The following is a 24,682-nucleotide window of genomic DNA, read 5'->3' as shown; positions in this document are numbered from 1 at the left end:
TCGAAACAGTGAATCATTTGGTTCAATTGATTCGAAGCTTTGAAAATATTCTTTTCTCCCATTATTAATTAATCACACCAGTTTTATTCACACACCTTTTATAGATTGCAGGACAGCACCAAATCTTTCCAAACACCTCTTCTGGTGTTTCAGTGACGTTTGATGCGTTAGACGTCATCAGTCACGTGGTAATGTAACGTCACACAAATTTCAAAGGTCTGAAACCCTGGGATTCGTTGTACAGAGACGAGGTGTTACCCGTGTTGTAGGCAAATCAGTGGTTAGTAGTGTCTGAAAAACAGATGATAATGTTGGGGTTAGTTTGTGGTCGTTATTTATCAGGATTGTTCCAGAAACAAATCGTTTGTTTTCGCGCACTAAAAAAGACTTGTAGCCAAAACGGTAAGGGCTTTGACTTTTCAGTATTTATTTATTTATTATTACACTTTTTTTATGTACTACACCTGAAATGTTGAGGTTTCATAGTTGTTGTTTTTTTGTCTTGGAATGCTTTTTAATTGGGTTTAATCTTATAAACTTGCATAAGGACATTCTACTGATTTCGTTTAAACAAGATATGAATGCCTCTTGGCTTCTTTTTAGTCTTTCCATGTGCACATCTAATAAATCTATATAAAATAAAATCTGTATAAAATGAAACTCTAATCTGGACAAACTCTTAGCACCTTTTATGTGATTCTGAATTAAGCAATACATGAATGCATGTGGCATTGAGCAGTTAAACAGTAATGTAACATTCACATAAGATGAATTCAGGTATATTGGGACATCAGGTAAGCTGAGAGTTAAAACGTAGCAGCTTTTACTTTCTGGCCTGAAAAGAAAAGTCAGAACCCGTTACTGTAACCTTTGGAGTGGTATGGAAGTCCTGAACCTTGAATGTCATTACTGTTATTATCTCGACTTAGTATCTTGTTATTGTTACTTAGTAACTCGTTATGCTACTTTAGTCGTAATAACGAGATAATACATTGAAACAATGAGCTTGTAAGATACTAATTCAAAATAATGGCCTAGCACCTGAAGAAAAATGTTCACACCTAGCAATTCAAGGCTGGAACGACCTGATAGAAATAACACTAATTCATGTGAGATCATATAAGGGAGTGTGGTCATAATTAAACCGGGAGCTGACCCCAAAGAACTTGAGGTAGGAAAAATAGACTACTGTAATAAAATAAGCTTAAAGTTCCTATTAATCCGATATTTATAACTTGGTCATTTTCAGGATGTCCCAAATAACTGTTCAATAAATTGCGATGATGTACCATGTTCATATAAATTCAGAGATTTATGTCAATGTTTTTTGTTTGGTGGTTGTTGTTGTTTTAAAACAGAAAATAACAAATAAAATGTTACCATTCAATGGTGTTTTCTATTCTGATTTTTACTCAATCTGTTCATACAGAAATTTAGAAAAGATTGGTTATGAATTTGGAAAATTTATTGAATATTTTACAAACCCTGTAATTGTTACCGCTTTAAAAAAAAAAAATAAAAAAAATAAAAAATAGTTATAGACTGTCACTAAGACCAACATTTAGATATTTAGTCAGTTTTACTTAGTCTGCTTTTTTCATTCCATAGCCTATAGGGCTTGGCGATATGTTGATATAATATCGATATAAATGTTTATGTGACACACTTTCTGGGATATCGTTGGTATGATGTATTGTTTAAAAATGTTTTTAATCATTACAAATTAAATAGTACTGAATTGATGATGTTGATTTGATGTAATAAATACTTAATCGTCTTTGTAGGCATTAAAAAAAGTATCATTAAAGTCAGTTTAATGTTTTTATTTTATTTTACTACTGTTTTGTGGACAGTTTGTTAGCTAAATTATATATCATGATGCGCATCATGTATCGCAGAAATGTCCTCAAATATCATATGAAATTTTTTGTCATATCGCCCAGTCCTAATAGCCTATAAGAATAAGGTGGAGATGAATTTGGAGATACTACCTGTGGAAACATTGTTTCATGTGCCACCACACCACCCATGTTTATTGTACTTTTCAGGATTAATTCTAAATTATGTTATACATTTCTAAATTTGAGCTGGCTCAAACATAGATCATTATTCAGGGTTTGAACCTAAAATATTGACTGAAATGTTAACCTGTGAGTGTTTAGGACTTGAACTGAACTGCTCAGAAGGAGCAGCTGTGGTAACAAAGGGTCCGCCAGTGAGTTAAACCGGTTTTTCAACTTGTTTGACTCACCGATGCAGGCCAAACCTCCCTCCACCTCCTCAAATGTCTCCATTCACTCCTCCAAGATGGCTGTCCCCACCCCCACCATATCCCCATATCACCTCAGTCATCAAAATCACGACCAGCCAGGTGAGAAGACAGCTCAGTAAGACCCAGATTAACAAGGCCAAAGGACCTGACATCAACCTGAGGGTACTTAAAGTGTGTGCGGAGCAGCTGGCAGGAGCATTTCTGCATCTTTTTGACCTCTCCTTGAGGCTGAAACAGGTACCTAAGTTCTGGAAGACACCCTGCATAGTATCCATACCCAAGAAAAGACTTCCTAGCACTATCAACGACTTCAGGCCTGTGGCCTTCACGTGACATGTAATGAAGACCCTTGAGAGGCTGGTTCTGCAGCAGTTCTTGGACGACCCCTCCGTTGTCACCTGTATCACAGATGATAAAAGAGAAGGAGTTCAGAGACCTTATCGAAAGCTTCATAGGATGATGGTACAACAACCATCTTCAGCACGATATCGGGAAAACCAAAGCGCTGGTGGTGGACTTGCAGTGCAGCAAGATCTGATCTTATCTAAACTGAGATTCTGAATTTTGAGTGTGTATCACTCACACCGAAATGTTGACTTTGAAGCTTTTAGGGCTCAAACTAAGGGTTTGACGCTTTTTGTCTCCCCATGTTCAAGGATTTCTGTTCAGTGGTGTTGCAGCATTTCGGAGAGAACATCATGACTGAGGCCTAACTGCCATCTTCCAGGAGTTGCAAACTTTTGGTCTTTTTTTTTTTTTCCCAACGTACACATTTTCTACTAGCTTTTCTACTGTTTGCACCACCTTAACATTTTAAACACTTTAATCATTACAGCCAGGTTTAATCTATACACCAACTACTGTACTAATTACTAGGGATGCACCGAATGTTCGTCAACCGAAATTAAATAATAAGTGAAAAGGCCAAATAAATTTGACCGAACAATGACGTGTTTGATGACGCGACCAAATAGCCTAGCAACCAGAGCGAGACACGCGAATGTCACGACCTCCGCTTCCGGCAGCGAGCTCGGAGAGATGAGGGGGGGCGCGCATGCACGAGCTACGTGCACGAGTGGTCAGCGAGCGCATGCTCTTCGGATGTTGACAACCGTGACATTGTTTACTGTGGACCTGTGCGTTTGTTTTGTTTCTGTTCCGGAGTATTCTGTCACGTCGTGAGACGTAAGGGAGTAGAGTACAGAAGCAGGTAAAGATGTATTTATTTAAGGGCAGGCAGACAAATCCAGATCGTAACCCAAAAAACGTAGTCAAGACAGGCAAAGTGTCGGGCTATCGACGAACAGGCATAAACGGGGCAAAGCAGGAATCAAAGTCGCGGTCACAGAAAACGGTCAAAACACAAAACAAGAAACATGAACTAGTACTATGGACTGGGAGTGGAAAAACCAGCGGGGACTAAATGAACTAATCTATAGTTTAAACTAACTAAATCTATCAAGGAACATTACGTTAACAACGTATCTAACTATACTATATCTACTATAATACTCTGCGGGGTGTACAGGGATGCGAGCGGTATATATCCCCAATATAATCAGCCGTATAGAACCATTTTTTGCACGACCGTTTTGTTGTAGGCTACAGAGTGTTACATTCTTTCAGCAGTCAGTTATAGGCCCAACATAGGCTATTCAAGGGGGGCTCAAAGATGACCACATAAAAATATTTTTATTTTACTAATTTATCTATTTAAAGTTATATTGTGCCTTGTTGGTAGCCTATGCCTGCTGGAATGAAAAAAAATGTTCAGTGTTAAATAAAAATTTTGAAATTGTAGATTTTGTAATTGATTTTTTTTCTTTGAAAAGCAAGACAAAATAGTAAAAAGCACATTTTGACTATTTAATTTATGCAATGGTGAAAAAAATGGCAAAATAAATGGAAAAAACGTGGTTGGTATTCGGCCGTCAGCCAAGTTTTTCATTGTATTCGGCTTCGGCCAAGAATTTTCATTTCGGTGCATCCCTACTAATTACTAAACCTGTATTTAACCCTTCCTTTCCTGACAGCTCATGTTTTATTTCAAACAGCTTTTAGAATGTGTAGTTTTCTGTTCTGTGCAGGTCTGGTGAGCTGGATGGCGACATGTTCACCCGCTCCATTATTAAGAGCCACACCTTGTCGTGCTTCAATTGATGAGGTGATCGCTCTGAAGGCATATCATCTGCCACGAAACTTCCCTGTGACCATGAGAGCGCGGATGACATGTGAGGATGGACATTTGTGGCAGTCCGTCTCTCACTACCACGCTGATGAGGATGGAGTTGTAGACTGTGAGTGATTTTTAAAAAAAAAAAATTTTAAAGTGTCAATTTTTTTTCTTAAACTTACATTTTCATCTATAACAGTGAAAAAAGACTCCTCTGTCGGTGGTTCTTATGTTGGTTGTGAACCGATGGGCCTCTTTTGGAGTCTTCAGCCTGCACCTGGTGGAAAACAAGGTCTGAGGTAGGAGGAAAATTTGTCATCTGGGGTTACTTCAGTTTATAAAGAATGAACCGTGAAGAACGGTGAGCCAGTTTTTTTTAATTGTCTGATAAATAAGCTAATATCAGGAACATTTGAAGGCTAATAAGTTTTTGGGTTTTTTTTTTTTTTTTGCATCCTTAAGAGTTTTGAGAACCAAAAGCTTTATACAACCCCAATTCCAAAAAAGTTTGGATGCTGTGTACAATGTAAATAAAAACAGAATGCGATGATTTGCAACTCTCATAAACCTATATGTTATTCACAATAGAACATAGAAAACATCAAATGTTTAAACTGAGTAAATATACCATTTTAAGAAAAAATAAGGTAATTTTGAATTTGATGGCTGTAACATGTCTCAAAAAATTTGGGACAGGGCAACAAAAAAAGACTGGAAAAGTAAGTGTTAGTAAAGAGAAATAGCTGGAGTTTAATTGGCAACAGGTCAGTAACATGACTGGGTATAAAAAGAGTATCTTAGGAAGAAGTCTTCTTTCCCAAAACAGGTTAAAGTTGTCCATGAAATGCACCCCTGGCCATGGCCAGCCAGGTGTTTAGCCCCAGCAGCTTACTAAAGCGGCTGGACCCCTGCCTGATTGTTGGTATCGGGCCTGATGTATGCAATTTGACTAAGGAGGAATACAGATCGGAAGATTGAGTTCAAACTCAATCACTGCCAAGCAAGGCCTTTAACGCTCAACTGCTCAGATGTATAAATTAGATAAATTTAAGTGGTGCTGGATAAGGGTGTCTGCCAAATTCCATAAATTTAAATGTAAATTTCATGAGATTTCAATAAATAAATTCAGAAATGTGTGATTTATCCATTTCTGTTTCTTGCTTTAAGGTTGAGAAAGAAACATGTCGAGACGCCATACACAGTGGACGTGTCCATGCTGGAAGGCCACATTTCTCCTCTTAATTCCTGTAAAGATAAGCAGAGTAGCGGAGAGCATGAGCTGGCTACTGTCTCACTTCAGCGCTGGTACATGGTGCCAGGCGTGAGGAGGATTGAAATACGGCAAAACGGAGTTGTGGGGACTCTATTCCTCCCTCCAGGTTAGTTTGACAATTGTAGACACACAGGCCATGCCTCCTGAATTCAGACTGACAGGCACAAAAATCACACCCCTTCTCCAAGACTTAAGTACAACTCTGGATAAAAAAAACATTCACTCATTCATTGGAACCGATTGGCAAAGATATGACACTTCTTTCATTGAGAGTGACACCAAGAGAGGCCGCACCGCCTTCACTGCAACTGACGGACACGATGGTCACGTCTTCTGTTGGACCTACATCCACCAAGGCCACAGCTTTCTTCATTGGGAGTGGAACTGTGTCGGAAATTTCAAACAACTCCCTATACCCTACAAACGCCAAAGTGCAGTCTGGGTGCTTGGTATACCCTAGGCCACATTGTATGTATTCTATCCTACTGCAGTGCATTGTGGGGTTTCAGGAGTGACCTAGATATTCTACTCTACACTTCCAAACACGATTATAGAATGGCAAAACTCCCTAGCTAGTTCTCTGTATAGTGAACAGGATGTGGAACAGACTCCTAGATTTTATCTCACTATAGAAACATAAAATAACACTATTGGCGATATACCATAATGAATAGAATGTTTGTGATGCCTTAAAAGATGTTCCACTACTTTTCTTTTAGGTCCAGGTCCGTTTCCAGCAGTTTTAGATCTGTGGGGTTTGGCTCGAGGCCTGGTGGAGTATCGGGCTGCTCTGTTTGCCTCACACGGTCTGGCCTCAATGACTTTAGCCTACTTCGGTCATGAAAATCTTCCTGGACCCCCAAAACGCATCAATGTGGGAGACTCCTACTTCAAGGTAAGATTATTCTTACCTTCCAAATTCCTAATCATCCAACAGAAAATTGCATGCTATGGCCATAAAACTGGCTGTATTAAAGCAGCCAAATCTATTTTTTTCCCACATATACTGTACATTAGTACAATTATAATAGTGGTATGTGCAGGGCATACCCATTTCTGCCCCTTCCACAGGAATTCAAACCAAACATGCTGTGTGTGCCCTAGGCAGCGTGGCAGGTTCTGTGTGATCATCCACAGGTGTGTGAGGACCGGATTGCCATCAGTGGGATTTCATTTGGGGTTTTCATAGCTCTATGGATCGCCACGTCCCTTCCCGTTAATGTAAGACTTTAGACACTAAACAACTAATTACATCCCTGCACTTCTGTAATAACAGTTTTGACATGTTACATGACAATAGTAATAATACTATTGTACAAAAATATACAACGTTAGCACTTGGAGACAGCTTTACCTAGCGTTTACACACAAGTCTGTATTCTAGGAATCTGTGTAATCACTAAATTCACTAGGCAGATTCTGATATATAGATGTCTTTACAGGACATTTTATAATGATGACGCTTTGATATTGATTTTCCCCTGCTTGCAATTTTCCATTTTAAAGTTACGATAAACAATTTATTCATCCTGAACCGCCTAAAACAAATACAGGAAGTGAGCATTTCTACCATTTCAGGTTTAAGGAGAGTAGGGGAGAGCATAATAATATCAGCTTTGCAGTTCAGAACTTGCTGGAAGCAGTCATTGAAAAAATGCAGTAATGTGCAGTTAAAGTATGTTTTGTTTTGTTTTTGTTTTTTTAAATAAACATAACATACATTTGTTTATATGATTTACAATAATGACATGTTCAGTGTTATTTGAACATATGCTTTGTTTATTAATAAGAAATTATCTATAACATTAATTGTAAAGTGTTAGAGGGGGGGAAAAAGGGATATTTTTGAGTGTTTACTTTTACTAGCGTACTCCAAGGTTCAGTTGCGTAGTTGCTACACAATTTGTAAAGGTTTGCAGGTCTGATAATATAATGAGAAAACGTGACTGCATATTGTGACCATGTAATATCATATAGGGATGATTTTTAAAATCTGTAACAAACAAATTTGTTTTCCTTCCATAACCTTGTCCAGCCAAAGTGTGTGGTTTGCATCAATGGACCGTTCTGCAGCATCAACAAGTTATTTAGTGATGATGGAGAGAATATTGATGGGTGAGTAAGAGTTGCAACTGTTACAAGGTGATATGTTCTAGTACGGGTGCTACTCCAGGATTTGACAGTATGGGAAGGGTTTTGGAAAGTTCCCATGGCACTAAACCACATTTGGTGTGCAGTATGTATTTGAGCATGAGGAAAATCTTCAGAACAGAGGACTTTGTGTTTTGCAGTTTGAGTAACATATTTTTTTTTTGTCTTATTAACATCAAGAGAAATAAAGAGAGGCTGTTTTTAGCTCCTATAATGTAAAAGGTTAACCGGAACTAACTTGTTTTGTGAAAGTTATACGCCAAATGAAATGTAACTGTACTCTGACAACTTGAATATGATGTGGTGTTCTTAATTAAATTTTGTTAAAAATTTAAACACTAAAAATTGTTAGTGTTGTTAAACTGCTGTGGTATAAAAGAATAAGACACATCAGGACATGCTGTTATAGGAAAATAATCAACTTCACGTCGCATCGGGCCGCATCGCACCAGCCTTTGATTGATTCATTCATTGATTGATTTTCTGATAGCAGAATGCGCTGTCATTTTTATTGTAATAAATGAAATTGTGGAATTTTCTGCAAATTTTGAAATTGCATTAAATTTGGCAAGGACACATCCTGACTCGAGCTTTTAGGACAAAAATTATGACATTACACTAAAAACTGCATAGCTGAGATATTAGAAATTAGACGGGATGATCATAAAGTGCTTTAGAAGTGAAGGTATTAAATGTCAAAGTATGTCAGACAGACAGATTGAGAAGTAAACTACACTATACCAGCAGGGGGAATCCATCCCCATCCATCCATTTTCTATATCGCTTTTTCTACTGGGTCACGGGGAACATTTTATTTTACTATTTAGGCATCAAAAATGTGCTACATTCAGGGCCATTGCAAGAGGGGTGAAAGGTGGTGACTAAATCCAGTTGTTACGCTATATAAGCATACCAATATACTCTGAATAATTATAGCGTATATATTTCAGCTTGTATACCTGAGAGTTTAATGAAAACCACAAAAACATGGAGAAAAACACAAAAGCATGCAATTTCATGAAAGAAGTTTTTCAAATATCTCCTCTCCCCTCCCTAAATATGGTTTAGTCTGATGATTACAAATTTATTGGTTCCCTCTGCTGTTTGTCACTGACTGACCTGAAATAATTAATGAGTCCCACCCCAGCTATTGAACATCACCAATCAGAGTTGAGGCTACTCTGGGAACAGTCAAAGTAAAGTCACAGTGGAAGAACAGGAGACTGAGTGATTGAAAATGTTGGGGGGGACCATAAATCTAGGTACCAGAAACGTAATGAAAAGAAGGAGAGGGAGGCCAGGAGAACTGCTGGATCTCAGTCTATCAAGACCTTCTTGAACAAGACCGGTTAGTCCACTGTAGATACGTCAGTGTGATGGGATGCTGTGCCCTGATCATTTCACTGCCCGATTTAGGATATTATCTTCATCAAAAATGAAGACAAGGAGTAATTTGTTTCAAGTAACAATGTTTCAGTGTTTAAGAAGTTATTAATGGCTTAATCCCATTCTTTTGATGTAATATTTATATAAACATTTAACTTTTGAAATAAGTGTTTACAACAATATTACCATGTTCTGTTACAATAGACTGTGTCAAAGTGATATGATCTATTAAACTTTTAAAATAATATGTAGATGTGGGCCTCCATATCTTATACTGTATATGATATGGGTGGAGGGCAGTGGGGCCCACATCAATATTTTTTTTTAGGGTGCCCAGAGCTCCCTAGCTACAGCTCTGGCTATGTTAGCATGACTAATGAAGCAACATATAAAGAATGCTTTTTCATATACATATACAGAATAATTTTTGTTGTTGTTGTTTTCTCTCTCTCTAAGCAGACAGAATTTAGTTCCTTATTTAGCATTTAATGAGAAAAATGTGCGGAAACAGTTATTCATATTTTATCATCTTTCCAGAGAGCAAAAACACTGGAGCATTAATGATCAAGGCTACGTGAGTTTCAAGGACATCTCTTTACCTCATAATGTTCCACCTGAAAACGTTATTCAGGTAAATAAGCACAAGTAAACTGTATTAAAGGTTTTGTCATTATTTCTCTCTTACTATATTATTAGTTCACTAAGAATTTTCATTTTACATTTGTTATATGTAAAATCAAATGTGATCTATATTATTATGATCCACCATTAATCCAAACATGTCTTCATCATGTGCAGTAAAGGGGACATTAGACATTTTATTTTTAACTAAACTATCCCTTAAGGTGCTGTTGATGATTAATAATACAAGATTTTGCAATTCATTGACTCTCCACACGTAGCTTTATATGTTTGGCAGAATTTAAAGTCATATTTGAATGCTGCTCCCAAACAAATATCTACCTGTTCGAATGTGACATGATTGTTGCTGTGGTGATGCTGAAACACTGTATTTGTCATCAACAGATTGAGAAGGTGCACTGCCCTCTGCTGTTCATCGTTGGAGAGGAAGATTTATGCTGTCCATCTACTGAGAACGCAGATGAGGTGAGGAAAACATCAGACACCCTCAAAATTGGTTTCAGTGACAGTTTAAATTGTAGAGGAATAACGTTTTGAAGATAGGAAAGTGGAAAGTCAGTGAGACTACAGGTAAAGTTTTGTAACCAGGTTGCATAATAGTGTGTCATTATGTTCAGAAAGCTGATCTAAATAATATGGATAAGGAAAATTATTAATAAATTATTCATTATTATTAGTTACTAGTACTAATCTAGATGACGAAATGTGTTTTTAATTGAGGTTTGTACTTTATAAACCACAATTTTTCCTTCATAAAGAATATTTATTTTACTCGCACATTTCTAACATAGCTATGTCAGATGTTAGCCTATAACAAGTAGAACTTGAAGAACTCTTTAAGAGTACAGAGAAAATCTCAGTAATGTAACCCATTCAATTCTGTGCAGTAACTCTTATGTAGAAGGAGGAGGACAGACCAGCATAGCAGGAAATAAATCTTAGTCATGACTCACACATTGTTTCAAAACATTTATCGGATTTGTGATGACAGATCGAAAGACGCCTGCACACAGCAGGTAAATCTCACCTGTTTACTCGGGTGTCGTACCCCGGAGCTGGTCACCTGATCGAGCCACCATACACACCGACTAGCCACACCTCCATCTGGGCCAGTCAACCCACTCAATGTCAGTGTGCTTTTAATTCTTTAATGACATCCATACTATGGATGGTTACATACTAACCCTAACCCTAGATCCATGCCATTTTGTTCAGTTAGCTCATTTTATTGTTTGTGTGTTATTCAGCTATGATTCAGTGGGGAGGAAACCTGAAGCAACACGCAGCCGCTCAGGAGGACTCATGGCAGCGCATCCTGAAGTTTCTGGAAAGTAATCTAAGAGGGGAGGACACAGATTAGTTTTGAACGCACCATTTTTGCCTGTTCCTTAATTGTGTCCTATTGCTCAACTCAAGAGCTGGTCCTTTATCACCTGGAATGAAATACATAAGATGATCATAAGATAAGGGTAGAGTCGACATCAAGGCATACAAATTTTTTTTTGTATGTAGTTAAGATTCTCATGATCAAGGCAATCATGATCCTGTTTTTAAGTCAAGTCACCCTCTCTTTCCCCACCCTTGGATTCATGTACTCCATGTATCCACCAATACTATTAGCTCTTTTAATTCTGTCCATGTTTAAGTGTTACCATTTATACCACCAACAAATCAAACTTTCTTCACATCAAGGACTGGTGTAAGAAATGAGTGTTGCCAGATTGGTGTTATTGTTTCCAACCCAAACCCTTTCAGAGACATGATCTGGCAACCCCAGTAAGTGTTTGTTTTTGTTTGTTTGTATGTTTCCCTCCTACCAGCCAGTTCTCCAATATCATGCAACAGCTACTATCCAGAGAAGGTTAAGGCTAACACGGGTTTTCTCAGAGACTACGTGAAGCCAGCCAAACACATTTCTTTCGTGCTGTGTCACAGGGCAGCATAACACACTCTGAGGAAAGTGCTATCCACCTGTTCTGACATATATGAGCTCATGGACATGAGCTCGTAGATGCATGTTTTTCTACTGTCACTGTGATTGACAGGGGAGAGACACTATGCCGATTTCGCTCCCTTGGCTGCGGTATTGTCAGGGTTCGACGTCACGATCTCCTGACAATGGGGCGAACACTTCTGTTGCACCAGTCGGGTGCCCCATGTGGCTCGCTCTTAATACAACATGAAATAAACACAACAGAACCAAGTGAACAATCATGCAATACAAATCTGAATTTCACAGAAAGTACAGAGTTTATAATGGTGTTTATTTTTATAGAGTTGTTTATTTTAATGATTCTGCTCCGTCATGAACAGATCGTGACACGCTGATGTCACCATGGCGATGAGAGGAATGAACTCCTGGAAGTCGATCTCTCTATCTCCGTTCTGATCCAGATCAGAAAATAGCAAGTCAAGGGTATCCTTGTCCCGAATTTTCTATGGAAGCAGGAAATAAGTACGGCCATTATCATCACCATGATGTATTGTCGTTATCGCCAGGCATTTTATCATTTTAATAACTTGCTGTAAAAAGTGACAAATTATTTAATTAGTTAATTACTTAATTTAAACTAGATGGTATACTGTTGCTAGAAACAATGCATATATTTTGTATTCCTTCACTGTGGATTAAATAAAATTTTGTTCTGAAAATAGTGTCATATTCTTGGTTTTGTCATCTTTTTTTAAATATAGATTTAGGGTGTGTACTTGAACATACTTAACTTTCCTGAGAAAGCTCAGTGTCCGAGACCGATTGCCTCATACTTTGCTTGCATAATTTGATAGTAAAAATCTGTGTCCATAAACCGCAAATGGAAAATTCCACTGATTTGAATTACAATTGAGTCACTCCTTTCACACCCAGTCCACAGATTCATAACATCATCATAAGACTGATCTCAAACACTCACCAAAACAAACTGGCTCATCTCATTGTTAATAAGATCCTTCAGGTCTGCCTTTTTCAGCTTACACTTGTGTCTGGAGTACTTGTGGAAGATCTGCACAATGGTTAACATTGCTTTCTCAAGCTCTGACGACATTGTTCTGAAACAGACCAAAAAGAAAAGGTCTTATTATAATTATATGCAGTACTTCATTCATGCAGTGCTTTCATATACTGTCATAATCAGTTATAGAATGATATAATACCACACAGTCATTCATCTTTAAGATTAAAAATGGTTCAAATGATCTGAGCTACTATACATCATGCAATCCTTTCATAGCAATACTCTTACACTAGAATTTTGTTGTATTATTAATATAATTATTAATATTACCTTAAGGAGAATGTCTGTCCGTGTTTTCACTCAGAGTATAAAACGTCCGTCCCTGATGCATACACCACTCCTTGTGAAAATGACGACTTTACAGAGATGGAGTTGAGTGTGTGAGTCCGTATTGATTTTTCATCCTTGAAAGGCCAACATGTGGTGACTGATAACAGCAGAATGGAGTCTAGTGGGTAGAGAATGGAAAGCTGTTTGGAGAAATAGATACCATTAAAAGTCATTAATGCAGAAGTTGTACTGCCTGCCTGACTTGTTTCACATTTTACTCATCAGGCTAAACAACAGAACTCTCGAAACTAGGCACAGTTTGACACTGAAGATGAAAAAGGCATAAATGATCACGCATGACTATAGTCAAGACAAATTCCTCGATGCACAACTCCTTATTTTCCTCAAAATAAACTGTTTTTTTTTTTTTTTAATCCATTATCAGTAATTACCTTGTTTTTCTGTTAAGTGCACTGAACATGGATTGCATGCATTTCCATTTTTCAGGTAGAAGTTCAACCACCATGTTTAAATCTCTCGATATTGAATCCTAAAGTTTTACTTCCTAAAACATAGTGTTCCATAGCCCATATTACACATTTCCTTAGCTGACATAATGATTCATGCTGAAAGATTCACATAGATGTTTTTGGGATTCAGTTGGTTACTGGTGTTTTTCAGCTGATTTCAATTTAAATAGCTTTAATAGCTTTGTGTCAGGTATGAAAACATAAAAGCATAAACTCATGCAACATTCTGGGACATAATAAAAACAGCATGTTTATAACCTCAAACAAGTCTACCAATAACCTGGTTCCCAGAAAGATCATGGAAGACTTGAGTCATTGCTAGTGGGATACCATGATCTTCACTTTAGAATACTGTTCCAAATGACTAGTAATTCCTTTAGAAAGATGTAGTAACACTTAAGTCATTATTAGTGGGCTAGCATGATTCTTACAATAGTTATTAATGAAAACCTAATCCTAAAGTATAGAATCTTCTAACTATGAGGTAGAAGACTTAAATAGAACCATATATTTCTGTGAGGTATGTTGAATAAATAACTAAATCATTGCATAGGTTACAATTTGTCTGGCATTTGGGGTATGGCTGATGACTTGAAATGTTCCAGTAGTCCCCATGACTCTCTAGTGATTCAGTGAGATATGTGGACCTAAGCTGTCTTCTCTTTATATAAGAATTAATAATAATGTGGGAAAATTATTACAAATAAGGGTGAAGAATTATTGAAGCCATACCACAAGATGCAAACAACTCATCAGCAGTAAGAATCGGAAAGCCAAATTTGAATTTGCAAAGAAATACAGAGACGAGCCACAAAAGATCTTGAACCAAGATGAACCTCTACCAAAGTGATGAAAAGGCCAAAGTGTGGAGAAAGAAAGGATCTGCTCATGATACAAAACATACATGGCTTGGGCTTGCATGGCTGCTTCTGGGACAGGATCATTAATCTTTATTGATGATGTAACTCATGATGGTAGCAGCAGAATTAATTCAGACGTTTACAGGAAACTTTTGTCTGCCTCTTCACAGAGAAATGCATCCAAATTAATCAGGAAGAACTTCATCATGCAGTAAGGCAATAATTCAAAACACACTGCAAACCCAACAAAGGACTTTATTCGGGGAAAAAAGTGAGAGGTTTTAGATTGTCCAAGTCAATCACCAGACCTTAACCCAACCGAGCAGCATTTCACCTCCTGAAGAGGAGACTGAAGGGAGAAACACCCCGAAACAAACAATAACTGAAAGAGGCTGTAGTAAAAGCCTGGAAAAGCATCACAAAAGAAGAAACCAACAATCTGGTGATGTCAATGAGTAAAAGGCTTCATGCAGTTATTGCAAGCAAGGGATATGCTTTCATGGGAATGGCCCTCTCCTGGCTCAGGTCTTATTTGACTGATCGTTATCAGTTTGTTGATGTAAATGGTGACTTCTCTACACATACAGTACTAAGGTAAAGCTTGATGTTCAAGAAGGTTCTGTTTTAGGCCCATTCCTTTTTTCTTTATATATGTGACCTCTGGGGAAAATGATTTTTAAACATGGTATTAGCTCCACTGTTATGCTGATGGCACAAGCCAGATGAGAGACACCATCTAAATAAAGTTCCTTCTACTTAATTCTGAAAAGACAGAAGTACTTGTCTGATCAGTATCAGTTTGTAGATGTAAATGGAGACTTCTCCACGCATACCTAGGTTAAATTTGGTGTTCCACAAGGTTCTGTTTTAGGCCCACTGCTTTGTACTTTATATATGCTACCTCTAGGTCAAATTATTCGTAAACATGGAATTAGCTTCCACTATTATGCTGATGATACACAGTTGTATGTTTCAGCGAAGCCAGAGGACAGATGTTGGAAATTAGACGTTGGATGCTAACTAACTTCCTTTTACTTAATTCTGATAAGACGGAAGTACTTGTACTAGGACCACGTATAGCTAGAAGTAAGCATTCTGATCTCATAGTAACTCTGGATGGACTTTCTGTTTCATCATGTGCAGCAGTAAAAGACCTTGGAGTAATTATTGACTCCAGTCTATCATTTGATGCTCATGTAGATAATATTACTAGGATAGCCTTCTTTCATCTCAGAAATATTTCTAAGATAAGAAATATATTGTCACTACATGATGCATTAGTTCATGCTTTCGTCACCTCTAGACTAGATTACTGTAATGCCTTACTGTCTGGATGTTCCAGTAGGTGCATAAACAAACTCCAGTTAGTTCAGAATGCAGCTGCTAGAGTCTTAACCAGAACCAGAAGATGCAACCACATCACCCCAATCTTATCAACACTGTATTGGCTCCCAGTGAAATCTCGCATTGATTATAAAATATTATTATTAACCTATAAAGCACTAAACGGTCTCGCGCCACAGTATCTAAGCGACTGTTTGGTTTTCTATGATCCACCATGCCTACTTAGATCAAAAGATAAAGGCTATTTGATGGTACCTTGAATAGTGAAGGCTACAGCAGGGGGAAGAGCTTTCTCTTATAGAGCCCCACAGTTATGGAACAGTTTTCCAGTTAATGTTTGGGACTCAGACACAGTCTCAGTGTTTAAGTCTAGACTTAAAAAGTATTTGTTTACTCAAGCCTACCCTGACTAGACTTTCTGTTACGCTAAGCACACTCCTAACAATCTTTTCTCTCCCTCTCTCCTTCTGTCGAGCCACACACAATTTTATGGAGATACTAGAGATCCTGATCCTTTCTGCTCTCCGGACCTGCCTGATCTGTTTCGGATGTCCTACCTCTGGATGGAGCTCTCATCTATTCCAATTTCAGATTGCTGGGACTACGGCTGCATCTAAGGCCAAACAGACTTCATATAAAACCATAATAAACTTTTTCACACTATCCGTTGTTACCCAGATGAGGATGGGTTCCCTTCTGAGTCTGGTTCCTCTCAAGGTTTCTTCCTCTTAACATCTTAGGGAGTTTTTCCTTTCCACCGTCTCCACCGGCTTGCCCAATTGGGATAAATTCGCACTTTTAAAATCTGTATACCGTGTTTATATGTTTCTGTAAAGCTGCTTTGAGACAATGTCTACTGTAAAAAGCACTATACAAATAAAATTGAATTGAATTGAACTTGTACTAGGCCCACATGCAGCTAGAAGTAAGCTTTCTGATTACACAGTAACTCTGTATGGCTTTTCTGTTTCATCATGTGCAGCAGTAAAAGACCTTGGTGAAATTATTGACAGTCTTTTGTTTGACGCTCATGTAGATAATATTACTAGGATAGCTTTCTTTCATCTCAGCAATATAGAAAGATAAGAAACAGAATGTCAATACACAATCCAGAAAAAAATACTACTACTGACCTGCAAAGCACTCAATAGTCTCGCACTGCAGTAGCTGAGCGAACTTTTGGGCTTTTATAATCCGCCATGCCGACTTCTATCAAAAGGTGCAGGCTTTGTTGGTACCTCAAATAATGAAGGCTACAGCAGGGGTCAGAGCTTTCTTTTACAAAGCGCCGTAGATGGAACAGCCTTCCAATTAGTGTTCAGGACTCAGACACAGTCTCAGCAGGAGAGATTAATCTGATCACAGGAGCAGATCTAGAGAGTTTGTGGGCATATCAATTGTTGTGGTGAACCGGGATGTTTTGGATGTCTATGTAAAAGTTCTATCATAAATTTATATATTTCTGTAAAGCTACTTTGTGACAATGTCCGTTGTTAAAAGTGCTATACAAATAAAACTGAATTGAATTGAATAAAACTGAATTGAATTGTTCTTTACTTTACTTCAGGACTTCAAGATCTTCTATACAAATTCTGTAAGGGTTATGAAGTTAAGAATTTCTCAGGTGGTGAAGTGGTTGTGAATAGAATATTTAATCTTGGGGGGACCTAAGACTATTTTTTGTTTCAGTCTACTTTTAGGAATTCCAAGGACTTTCAGGAGAAACATTTGTGACCAAGCTGGTACTTAAATGAAACAGAAGCGTGAGTTAAATATCAATGAGATCCTTCAAGCAAACAATTTTTCCTCTGGGAAAATGTATATGTACCTACTGTACAGTAAATAAATAAACACGAGACATGTTTTGTGTCTAAAAGCTGTTCATTTGAATGAAATTGTTCATTTTTATAATGTTTTTAGGGTGTGGCATGCTTAGTACCGTAGATTTGCTTTTGAACCAAAGAGGGAAAATGAGAAACGCCACTGAACCAGAGCCGCAGACTCTCTACGCAGTGCGCATGCGTCAGAGTCCCGCGCATGCGCCGTGCATTGTGGGCAGAGGACACAGTTTACAACAGTGACAAGCGTCTGTTCAGTCAGATGGAGGTTTTGATAGAGGAAGTATTCTTTTTCGCAGCGTTTCTCCTGTCTTGTTCGATAACAAACCTCGAATGAGTGCCCTGACAACCTTGAGTACGCGAATTTAATCTAGAGCACACAAACAAGTTTTATTTTAAGGTGAGTATCAGCTTCCTGGGTTCGTTTTATTTGTATTTTTAGAAGCTTCATTACTCTCCTCTGTTTGTGCTTGGTTTTTTGAGACAGATGTGGCTTCTGACATACAGCTGTGTGTACGTGCGTGCTAGTGCTCTGTAGAAACAATGCATGATCATTTTAGTTTTATCTTTACGCAGTAAATATGCCTTGATATGGCTCAGACTGTCCAGCATCACTAAGCAATATTCATGCAAAAATCTGTATATTATATTTGCATTGTATTTGGATGCAGCTCAAAGAAGAGTTCAGATTGTGGGAATAAAATGTCGACCAAAAAGGACTCATTTCAGTTCATTACTTTGAAGGGTAATACATGTGCAAGTAATCAGATTAAAGCATTAAAAGTCTTGTGTTTAAGAGGAAACAAATGAGTGATATTGACAGGATACAGAAGCAGCATTTTTCCTGCCACAATCTGAGTTTGTTTTTTTCATAAGGAAATCCTCATTTATGGACTCATTTCCTCTTCCGTTAAAGCATTGGTTCCCAAACAAGTCCTCATGGTCTATATTTTTGCTCTGAGAACAACTGATTTACAGGTTATACATTATAGTATGTGCTCCTGGACTCTCTAGGTGTGTGTCGAAAATCAATTTCATACCACTGTGCCTTTGAATTCTTGATTGATTGGTCAGAAGATTAATTACGTGTTGATTAATTTTCCATAACAGCAGTTCTGACAGTCATGCAGCTGCAAATCATAGGTTTGTATTAATGCGATCATTCAATACATTGACATTTCTTTAGTAACAACGTACACAGGAACTTTTACGCTGTTCGCTTTACAGTACGTGTAAGTACTTGTAAAAATGTGTGTAAGCATTGATGTGGTGACTTGCTATGAAGAGATTATTTAACGTTTTTCCACCATGGGAAAGTCTTCAGGTCAGAGGACTCAGCTCAGTCACAAGCTAGAGAATTACCACTTATAGTGGTCATATCATATGTGATAACAGGAACTAACTTGTTTTGTGGATGTGTCACAATGTAAAACACAACTATTAATAGATTTTTAAGAAAGTGTTGTTCTTTAATAAAAATTTTTTTAAATGATCGCAATGGAAAATTGTTGTGGTATAAAAGGAGTAAAACACTTATCGGAAAATAATAAATTGCTTCACGTCGGGACGTATACAGCACACCTATGTTGATTATTTTCCTCTAACAACACGCCACGTTATGTGTTAGCCTATTACTTATGTGCACTCTACCGCAATGCCTTCTACTGTAATCTCACAGTTCACTGTCAGACACAGGACAACAGGCTCCCCATTTTGAGCCTTGGATCCTCTTACGCCTTCTTCCTAATGTTCTAAGGAAGTTTCTTCTTGCCAGTTTTGGTCTCGAAATAAGTGCGGAATCCCCAATTCTATAAAGTTGGTTTGTGACAATAGGTATTATAAGGTGCTGTAGAGAAAATTAAACTCTGAAGGAAAAAAAAATAGAATAGTGAGAACAGCAAAAATAGTTTTAAAAAGTCAAACTAAGTTTACATTTAATGGTTCCTTCTCAGTTTTTTCTTAATTTGTTCCATAAAAAATAACACAGTCATATGATCTCCTCTAAAGTACAATTTTACAGCACAAATGTCACATTTATTACACAGGATTCTCCTTGGAATCGCGGGGGGGGGGGGAGGCGGGATGGTGAAGAATAAGAGAAAGTAAAAGATGAAGGTGTCATTAAGAGAGGAAAAAAAGTAAAAGTCCTAAAGTGCAAAATTGTCATTCAAAATAAAGACCACATTACAATTCTAGCATCTCTATTTAAAAAATAGTTACAATGCAAAAGTATGTATCCCCATGGTTTCTGCTGTGTTTATCTACCCAAAAAAAACCCATCTTTTTATTGGTGTTTACTCAAGCCACAAAAAAAAGTAGAAGACAAATAACAAAATAATCCAGAACAAATGGCAAGGGATCTGAAAAGTCCTTAGAGGCGAGTGGAATAAAAAGCCACATGTTTATATTTGTTATGATAATTAGGAAACAAATGTTTTGTTGTGGGGGGCCGGCACAGTGTCTTAGTGGTTAGTATGTTTGCCTGTCACCTCCAGGGTTGGGGGTTCAAATCCTGCTTCTGCCCTGTGTGTGTGGAGTCTGTATGTTCTCTCCATGCATTGGGGATTTCCTCTGGGTACTCCAGTTTCCTCCCCCAGTCCAAAGACATGTTGTATGCTGATTGACATTTCCAAATTGTCCGTTGTGTGTGCGATTGTACCCTGCGATGGGCTGGTCCCTCATGCAGGGTGCCCCCCTGCCTCATGCCCAAGTCCCCTGGGATAGGCTCCAGGCTCGCCTGCAACCCTGTGTAGGATAAGCATTACAGAAAATGGATGGATGTTTTGTTGGACTCGAGTGAGGGTGTACAAACTTTTGTACTCAGCTGTAAGTCTTATTAGAAGTACAGATTTTAAACAGTTCCAATTTTGTCGCTTTGAAAAATTTTTTTTATAACCTGCTGATAAACTACTGTATTTGTGTAATTATGGACATAAATATCTTACTTTTGAATATGTTTCTGCTAAAGATGGGACAGGGGACAGGATCTTTATCAGATAAATATTCAAAAGTAAGCTAGCTATCTATCTACCTACCGACCGACCGACAGACATGTAAACCATCGGGGGGGGGGGGGGGGGGATCTCAGCACATGCCACAAGCGTTCTCTCAGAAGACTTCCTCTATTAAACTCTAATAACCTTTTTCTCTCTGTCCCAGTTAGTGTGATATTTTTGTGCACTGTATTTTAAGAGCCTGACCTGATTATCCCATTATAAACCTCCTGGAGTTAAAGCATAGAAAGGATACAATGAGCAATAAAAGTGTAACAATGATAATGACAATATATTAATAACCAGTAATACCAGTAACCATATAAATATGGTAAAAAATAGTCATGATGAGTGAGCAAATCATCCTGTAGATTGCTTTGATTTGAAATGAAATCAGAATAAAACTGTAAATTGTTTAAAATATCCGTTTTACTGCTACTAGTACTGCTGATCCTACATCAAGCCACTGACAAAATTACTGCAAAATAACAGAACACTCAGGTAACACGAGTCATCCTTTTACAATCAGTAAAATAGTTCAAAGGTCAAGGACATTTTTAATAGCAAGTGTACAAATTAATGACCAAGTGACCTGTGAGAGAAAATAATAAAACCCAAAATCTTCATATTCTGAACTTTTTTTTTTCACGTTTGTTTTCAGCGATGGCGAATTTGCTGCGTCTGCTCCTGAGCGTGGCTGAAAAGGCCGCCAACGTGGCGCGGGTGTGCAGGCAGGAGGCGCCGTTGTTCGAGTTGCTGGTGCAGGAGAAAACCGGCGCCGACAAGAACAAAAAGTTTGTCCAGGACTTCAAGACGCTCGCTGACGTCGTGATACAGGAAATGATCCGACACGACGTCTGTGCACAGGTACTCCAGAAAACGTTTAACCTGTTTTTTAGCACACTTTTGACCTGTTTGTTATCTGACACCTGGATTCTCACTTGCTGCTGTCTAATGAAAACTTTCTGCAACAGTTTCCCGAGTTGAATGGCTTCATTTACGGAGAAGAATCCAACAAGTTTGAGAATGGACATGGTGAGTGACTGATCCTCTAGAGTCACTTGTTAAATGTCTTAAGATGTCCATGGGACATGACTGGATCATATATTAAGATTACAAAAAGAAAGTACTTGTAATCGGAGTTACGTAATCACATTGCAAAAAAATAAATAAATAAACAAAACCACAAGTACTAATCAGAATAGTGCAATGAGATTCTGAAAAGGAAGTACTTGTAATCAGAATAGTGTAATCAGATTACAAAAAGAAAGTAATTAGAGTCGTTTTATCAGATTGCAAAAAAAAGTAATATGTGAACTAGTTTACTAGCAGTCCAATAACTGGCTAATTAAGTTAACTAACAGTGATATTAGGCTATTAGGGATGGCAGTAAAAGAAGGGCAATTTGCCAAAATTGCATAGTCTTGTATATTCATATATCACCCCCATTTGTAATGAGTGTAAAGATGTAGAGACGTGCAATCATTTACAGCTATTTCTTGGGCTTTAAAAACATATTAACCAAGTGATTATTTTACATATTAATTGTATATATTTTACATATTAATATTATAATAGTTATAAAACTCATGGTCATCCTTTTTTGGTGATAAATCAATGAAATATACTGTACTGTGCAATAGTCTTTGGCATGTGCAAAGAAATGATGTAAAGCAACGATCCCTCCAAAAATAATGAAATGAAATGAAGAGCAGTAAACAGTAGTAAACTAAACAAAGTCAATATTTTGCTGTGAAAATTTTAGTAGTCTGAAGTACACTTTGTGCAGTTTTGTAAGGAAATTGGCTGAATTGTTTTCATACTGACTCAATTTTCCCCCTGTCGTTTTATTCAAACCTACTAGTATTAAAAAGTTTAAAATTGGGTTTTTAACAGGTTTCCTAAATCATCTACCCACTCATCAGTTAGAATTAAACTTCTAACACATATACAGTTTCCTAGACTCATTATTATGTGATATTCAATACAACACAATAATCCATGTACTTAATTCTCAAATTACCCTAACAATTATACATGCTATACAAGATAAAGGATATTATAATCCAGAATATATAGTAGGTGTTTACATGATTGGCTTTTAGATATCAGTCAAATCATCAAATAATTCAAATGGAATAATCTTGACTTGGGAGAAGATCAGGACCCAGTTTCCTAAAATCATGGTACATACTGGTAGAGTTGATTGTTGAGTGTGATTCATCTCAAAACCATGTGATGACGTTCGTTATGCTGTGTGGCTTTTAGGAAGTTCAGTTCCGATTAATTACACTCATCCAGTGTATATCTGGATTTTTTTTTCCCTTCTGCACTAAATTCATGTAGAATCATGTAGCAACATCATGCAGAGTCACTGCTGTTATTTGATTCACTAAAATAAATTGATTGCCCTAAGAAACACAGCAGATTATAGTCTCATAGATCATAATCAAGGAGAATATTACACAATATTTTATCTTGTTTATTTTCTTTCTTTTTTCTGTCATCCTTAAGGCGAGAGTGTGACCGTGACCGTATGCGCTAAACAAGAGGACACAACGGTTTTGTTGGCTAAAGTGCTGGACGGAGACGGAACGGCCGCGTCCCTCCTGGCCGAAGCCATCCATCAGAAGTTGCAACTAAAAGACGAACTTGCCGAGAAGCTGAAGCTCCCTCTGAAACCAGGGGACTTGGCCATCTGGATCGACCCCATTGGTAATGAAACGTCTGATGTTTGCTTTAACATTACTGGTAAGAAGGTAGAGTGGACTGAAGAAACGCAGCCTTCCGACCAAATCCAGGTTTAAGCAAGCAACGATGATAGATTTAGCATGATGTGCCCTGTATGAATACAGTTAAACCTACATACAATCAAATATTGTCTTAATCCTTATGCTATACATGCTCCTTGTGTGCAGATGGCACAAGCCAGTATATTCAAGGGAAGGATCGCGAGGTATCAGACAATGAGTTTTGCCCCTCAGGTCTTCCATGTGCACTTGTTCTTATTGGCGTTTACTTGCGTGCTACCGGAGAACCCGTGATGGGGGTCATCAATCAGCCATTTACACGCAAAGACTCAACAGGCAAGAGGCAAGTATCATGCATTACCACTGACTGTGTTATAACAGTTAAGGGTCATAGAGGTGTAATTACAACTGGTGCGCAGAAATCTATTAATTAATGAAGGGTTTGTTTTTATTTACCCAATATTTGACTGATTTTGGTTGACTCTGTAGAGGAAGTGAGTAGTGTGTCTGAAATAATTGGACTATAAGTCACTCCTCAGTTTAGGTCACAATCCCTAAATTGTGCCTGCTTAGAGGTCAAATCATTATATGTATATCTTTGTTAGTCCCTCCAGGATTTTGTGATCACAGAATCAAGCAAACTCTGCAATATTCAGAGGAGCTTTCAATTTTTTAAAATTACCACAGATTTCCCGCATATTTGGGCTGAGACGCGTCACGCGACGTCATCACAACGCACATTCAGTCAAAGCCCTCTTCAATTCACGTGCGTGGAACATGAGTACAGCTAAAAGGTCTCATTTAAACAAAACAAACAACACTGTGAAAATCCGTGCAAAACAGTTTCGTGCAAGTGCGATTTCACCAATTCAAGTAGTTTTCCTCAAAAATGCACAAAATACTCAAATCGCATCGCACATTTTGAAATCACACTGCAACAAAATCAAGCACATTTGGCCACAACAATCAAAAAAAAACATCCTGTACAGACTGCTTTGTTGGATAAATCACATTATACCATAGCGCTGCTGAATTCTTGAATCTGATTGGTCAGAAGGTTTTTTTTTTAATACCAGCAGCTCAGACAGTAGTTTTGGCTACAGGGCAAATTTTATATTAGAGGTGTAAATCTCAGGTTTCCACATGACACAATACGATTTTTATCATTCTTAAAGTAACGATTTTT

General features: G+C 37.7%; 3 protein-coding genes across 4 annotated transcripts in view; 2 read left to right on the top strand and 1 right to left on the bottom strand.

Moving 5' to 3' along the window:
* The first annotated feature begins 240 nt into the window (after nt 1-240).
* Nucleotides 241-12,812, top strand: LOC128625280 (acyl-coenzyme A amino acid N-acyltransferase 2). The gene is made up of 11 exons (XM_053653478.1): nt 241-402; nt 4,360-4,569; nt 4,645-4,744; nt 5,613-5,824; nt 6,438-6,613; nt 6,823-6,939; nt 7,754-7,833; nt 9,793-9,886; nt 10,282-10,362; nt 10,889-11,024; nt 11,145-12,812. Exons 1-11 carry the CDS (start codon nt 303-305, stop codon nt 11,255-11,257), a joined length of 1,419 nt encoding a protein of 472 aa, XP_053509453.1. The 5' UTR covers nt 241-302; the 3' UTR covers nt 11,258-12,812.
* Nucleotides 12,184-13,979, bottom strand: LOC128624685 (protein S100-B). The gene is made up of 3 exons (XM_053652345.1): nt 13,182-13,979; nt 12,810-12,945; nt 12,184-12,333 (listed from the first exon to the last, which is right to left on the bottom strand). The coding sequence occupies exons 2-3, from the start codon at nt 12,939-12,941 to the stop codon at nt 12,184-12,186; spliced, it is 282 nt and encodes a 93-aa protein (XP_053508320.1). The 5' UTR covers nt 12,942-12,945; nt 13,182-13,979.
* Nucleotides 13,980-17,851: 3,872 nt separating this feature from the next.
* The window catches only part of inpp1 (inositol polyphosphate-1-phosphatase), a 9,640-nt gene continuing 2,809 nt past the window's right edge, over nt 17,852-24,682 (top strand). Inside the window, exons 1-5 of one of the 2 annotated variants that reach the window (XM_053653571.1) lie at nt 17,852-18,153; nt 21,408-21,613; nt 21,721-21,781; nt 23,261-23,461; nt 23,731-23,839. In XM_053653571.1, coding sequence (XP_053509546.1) covers nt 21,410-21,613; nt 21,721-21,781; nt 23,261-23,461; nt 23,731-23,839 — 575 coding nt within the window. In that variant the 5' untranslated portion in view covers nt 17,852-18,153; nt 21,408-21,409. Of the gene's footprint in view, nt 18,154-21,407; nt 21,614-21,720; nt 21,782-23,260; nt 23,462-23,664; nt 23,840-24,682 lie in introns of both variants that reach the window. The other variant, XM_053653570.1, reaches the window with a different exon arrangement.

This window comes from Ictalurus furcatus, chromosome 21 (genome assembly GCF_023375685.1).
Source record: "Ictalurus furcatus strain D&B chromosome 21, Billie_1.0, whole genome shotgun sequence".
Classification (NCBI taxonomy): domain Eukaryota; kingdom Metazoa; phylum Chordata; class Actinopteri; order Siluriformes; family Ictaluridae; genus Ictalurus; species Ictalurus furcatus.
Note: the sequence above shows the minus strand (reverse complement) of the source record. Positions and strands in the feature narration are given on the sequence as shown.

Coding starts and splice junctions, on each gene's coding strand:
- LOC128624685 (XM_053652345.1), bottom strand. CDS start 12,941: ATGTCGTCAGAGCTTGAGAAAGCAATGTTAACCATTGTGCAGATCTTC. Junction 12,334..12,809: donor AGATGAGCCAGTTTGTTTTG/GTGAGTGTTTGA, acceptor CTGCTTCCATAG/AAAATTCGGGACAAGGATAC.
- LOC128625280 (XM_053653478.1), top strand. CDS start 303: ATGATAATGTTGGGGTTAGTTTGTGGTCGTTATTTATCAGGATTGTTC. Junction 403..4,359: donor AAAGACTTGTAGCCAAAACG/GTAAGGGCTTTG, acceptor TGTTCTGTGCAG/GTCTGGTGAGCTGGATGGCG. Junction 5,825..6,437: donor GACTCTATTCCTCCCTCCAG/GTTAGTTTGACA, acceptor CTTTTCTTTTAG/GTCCAGGTCCGTTTCCAGCA.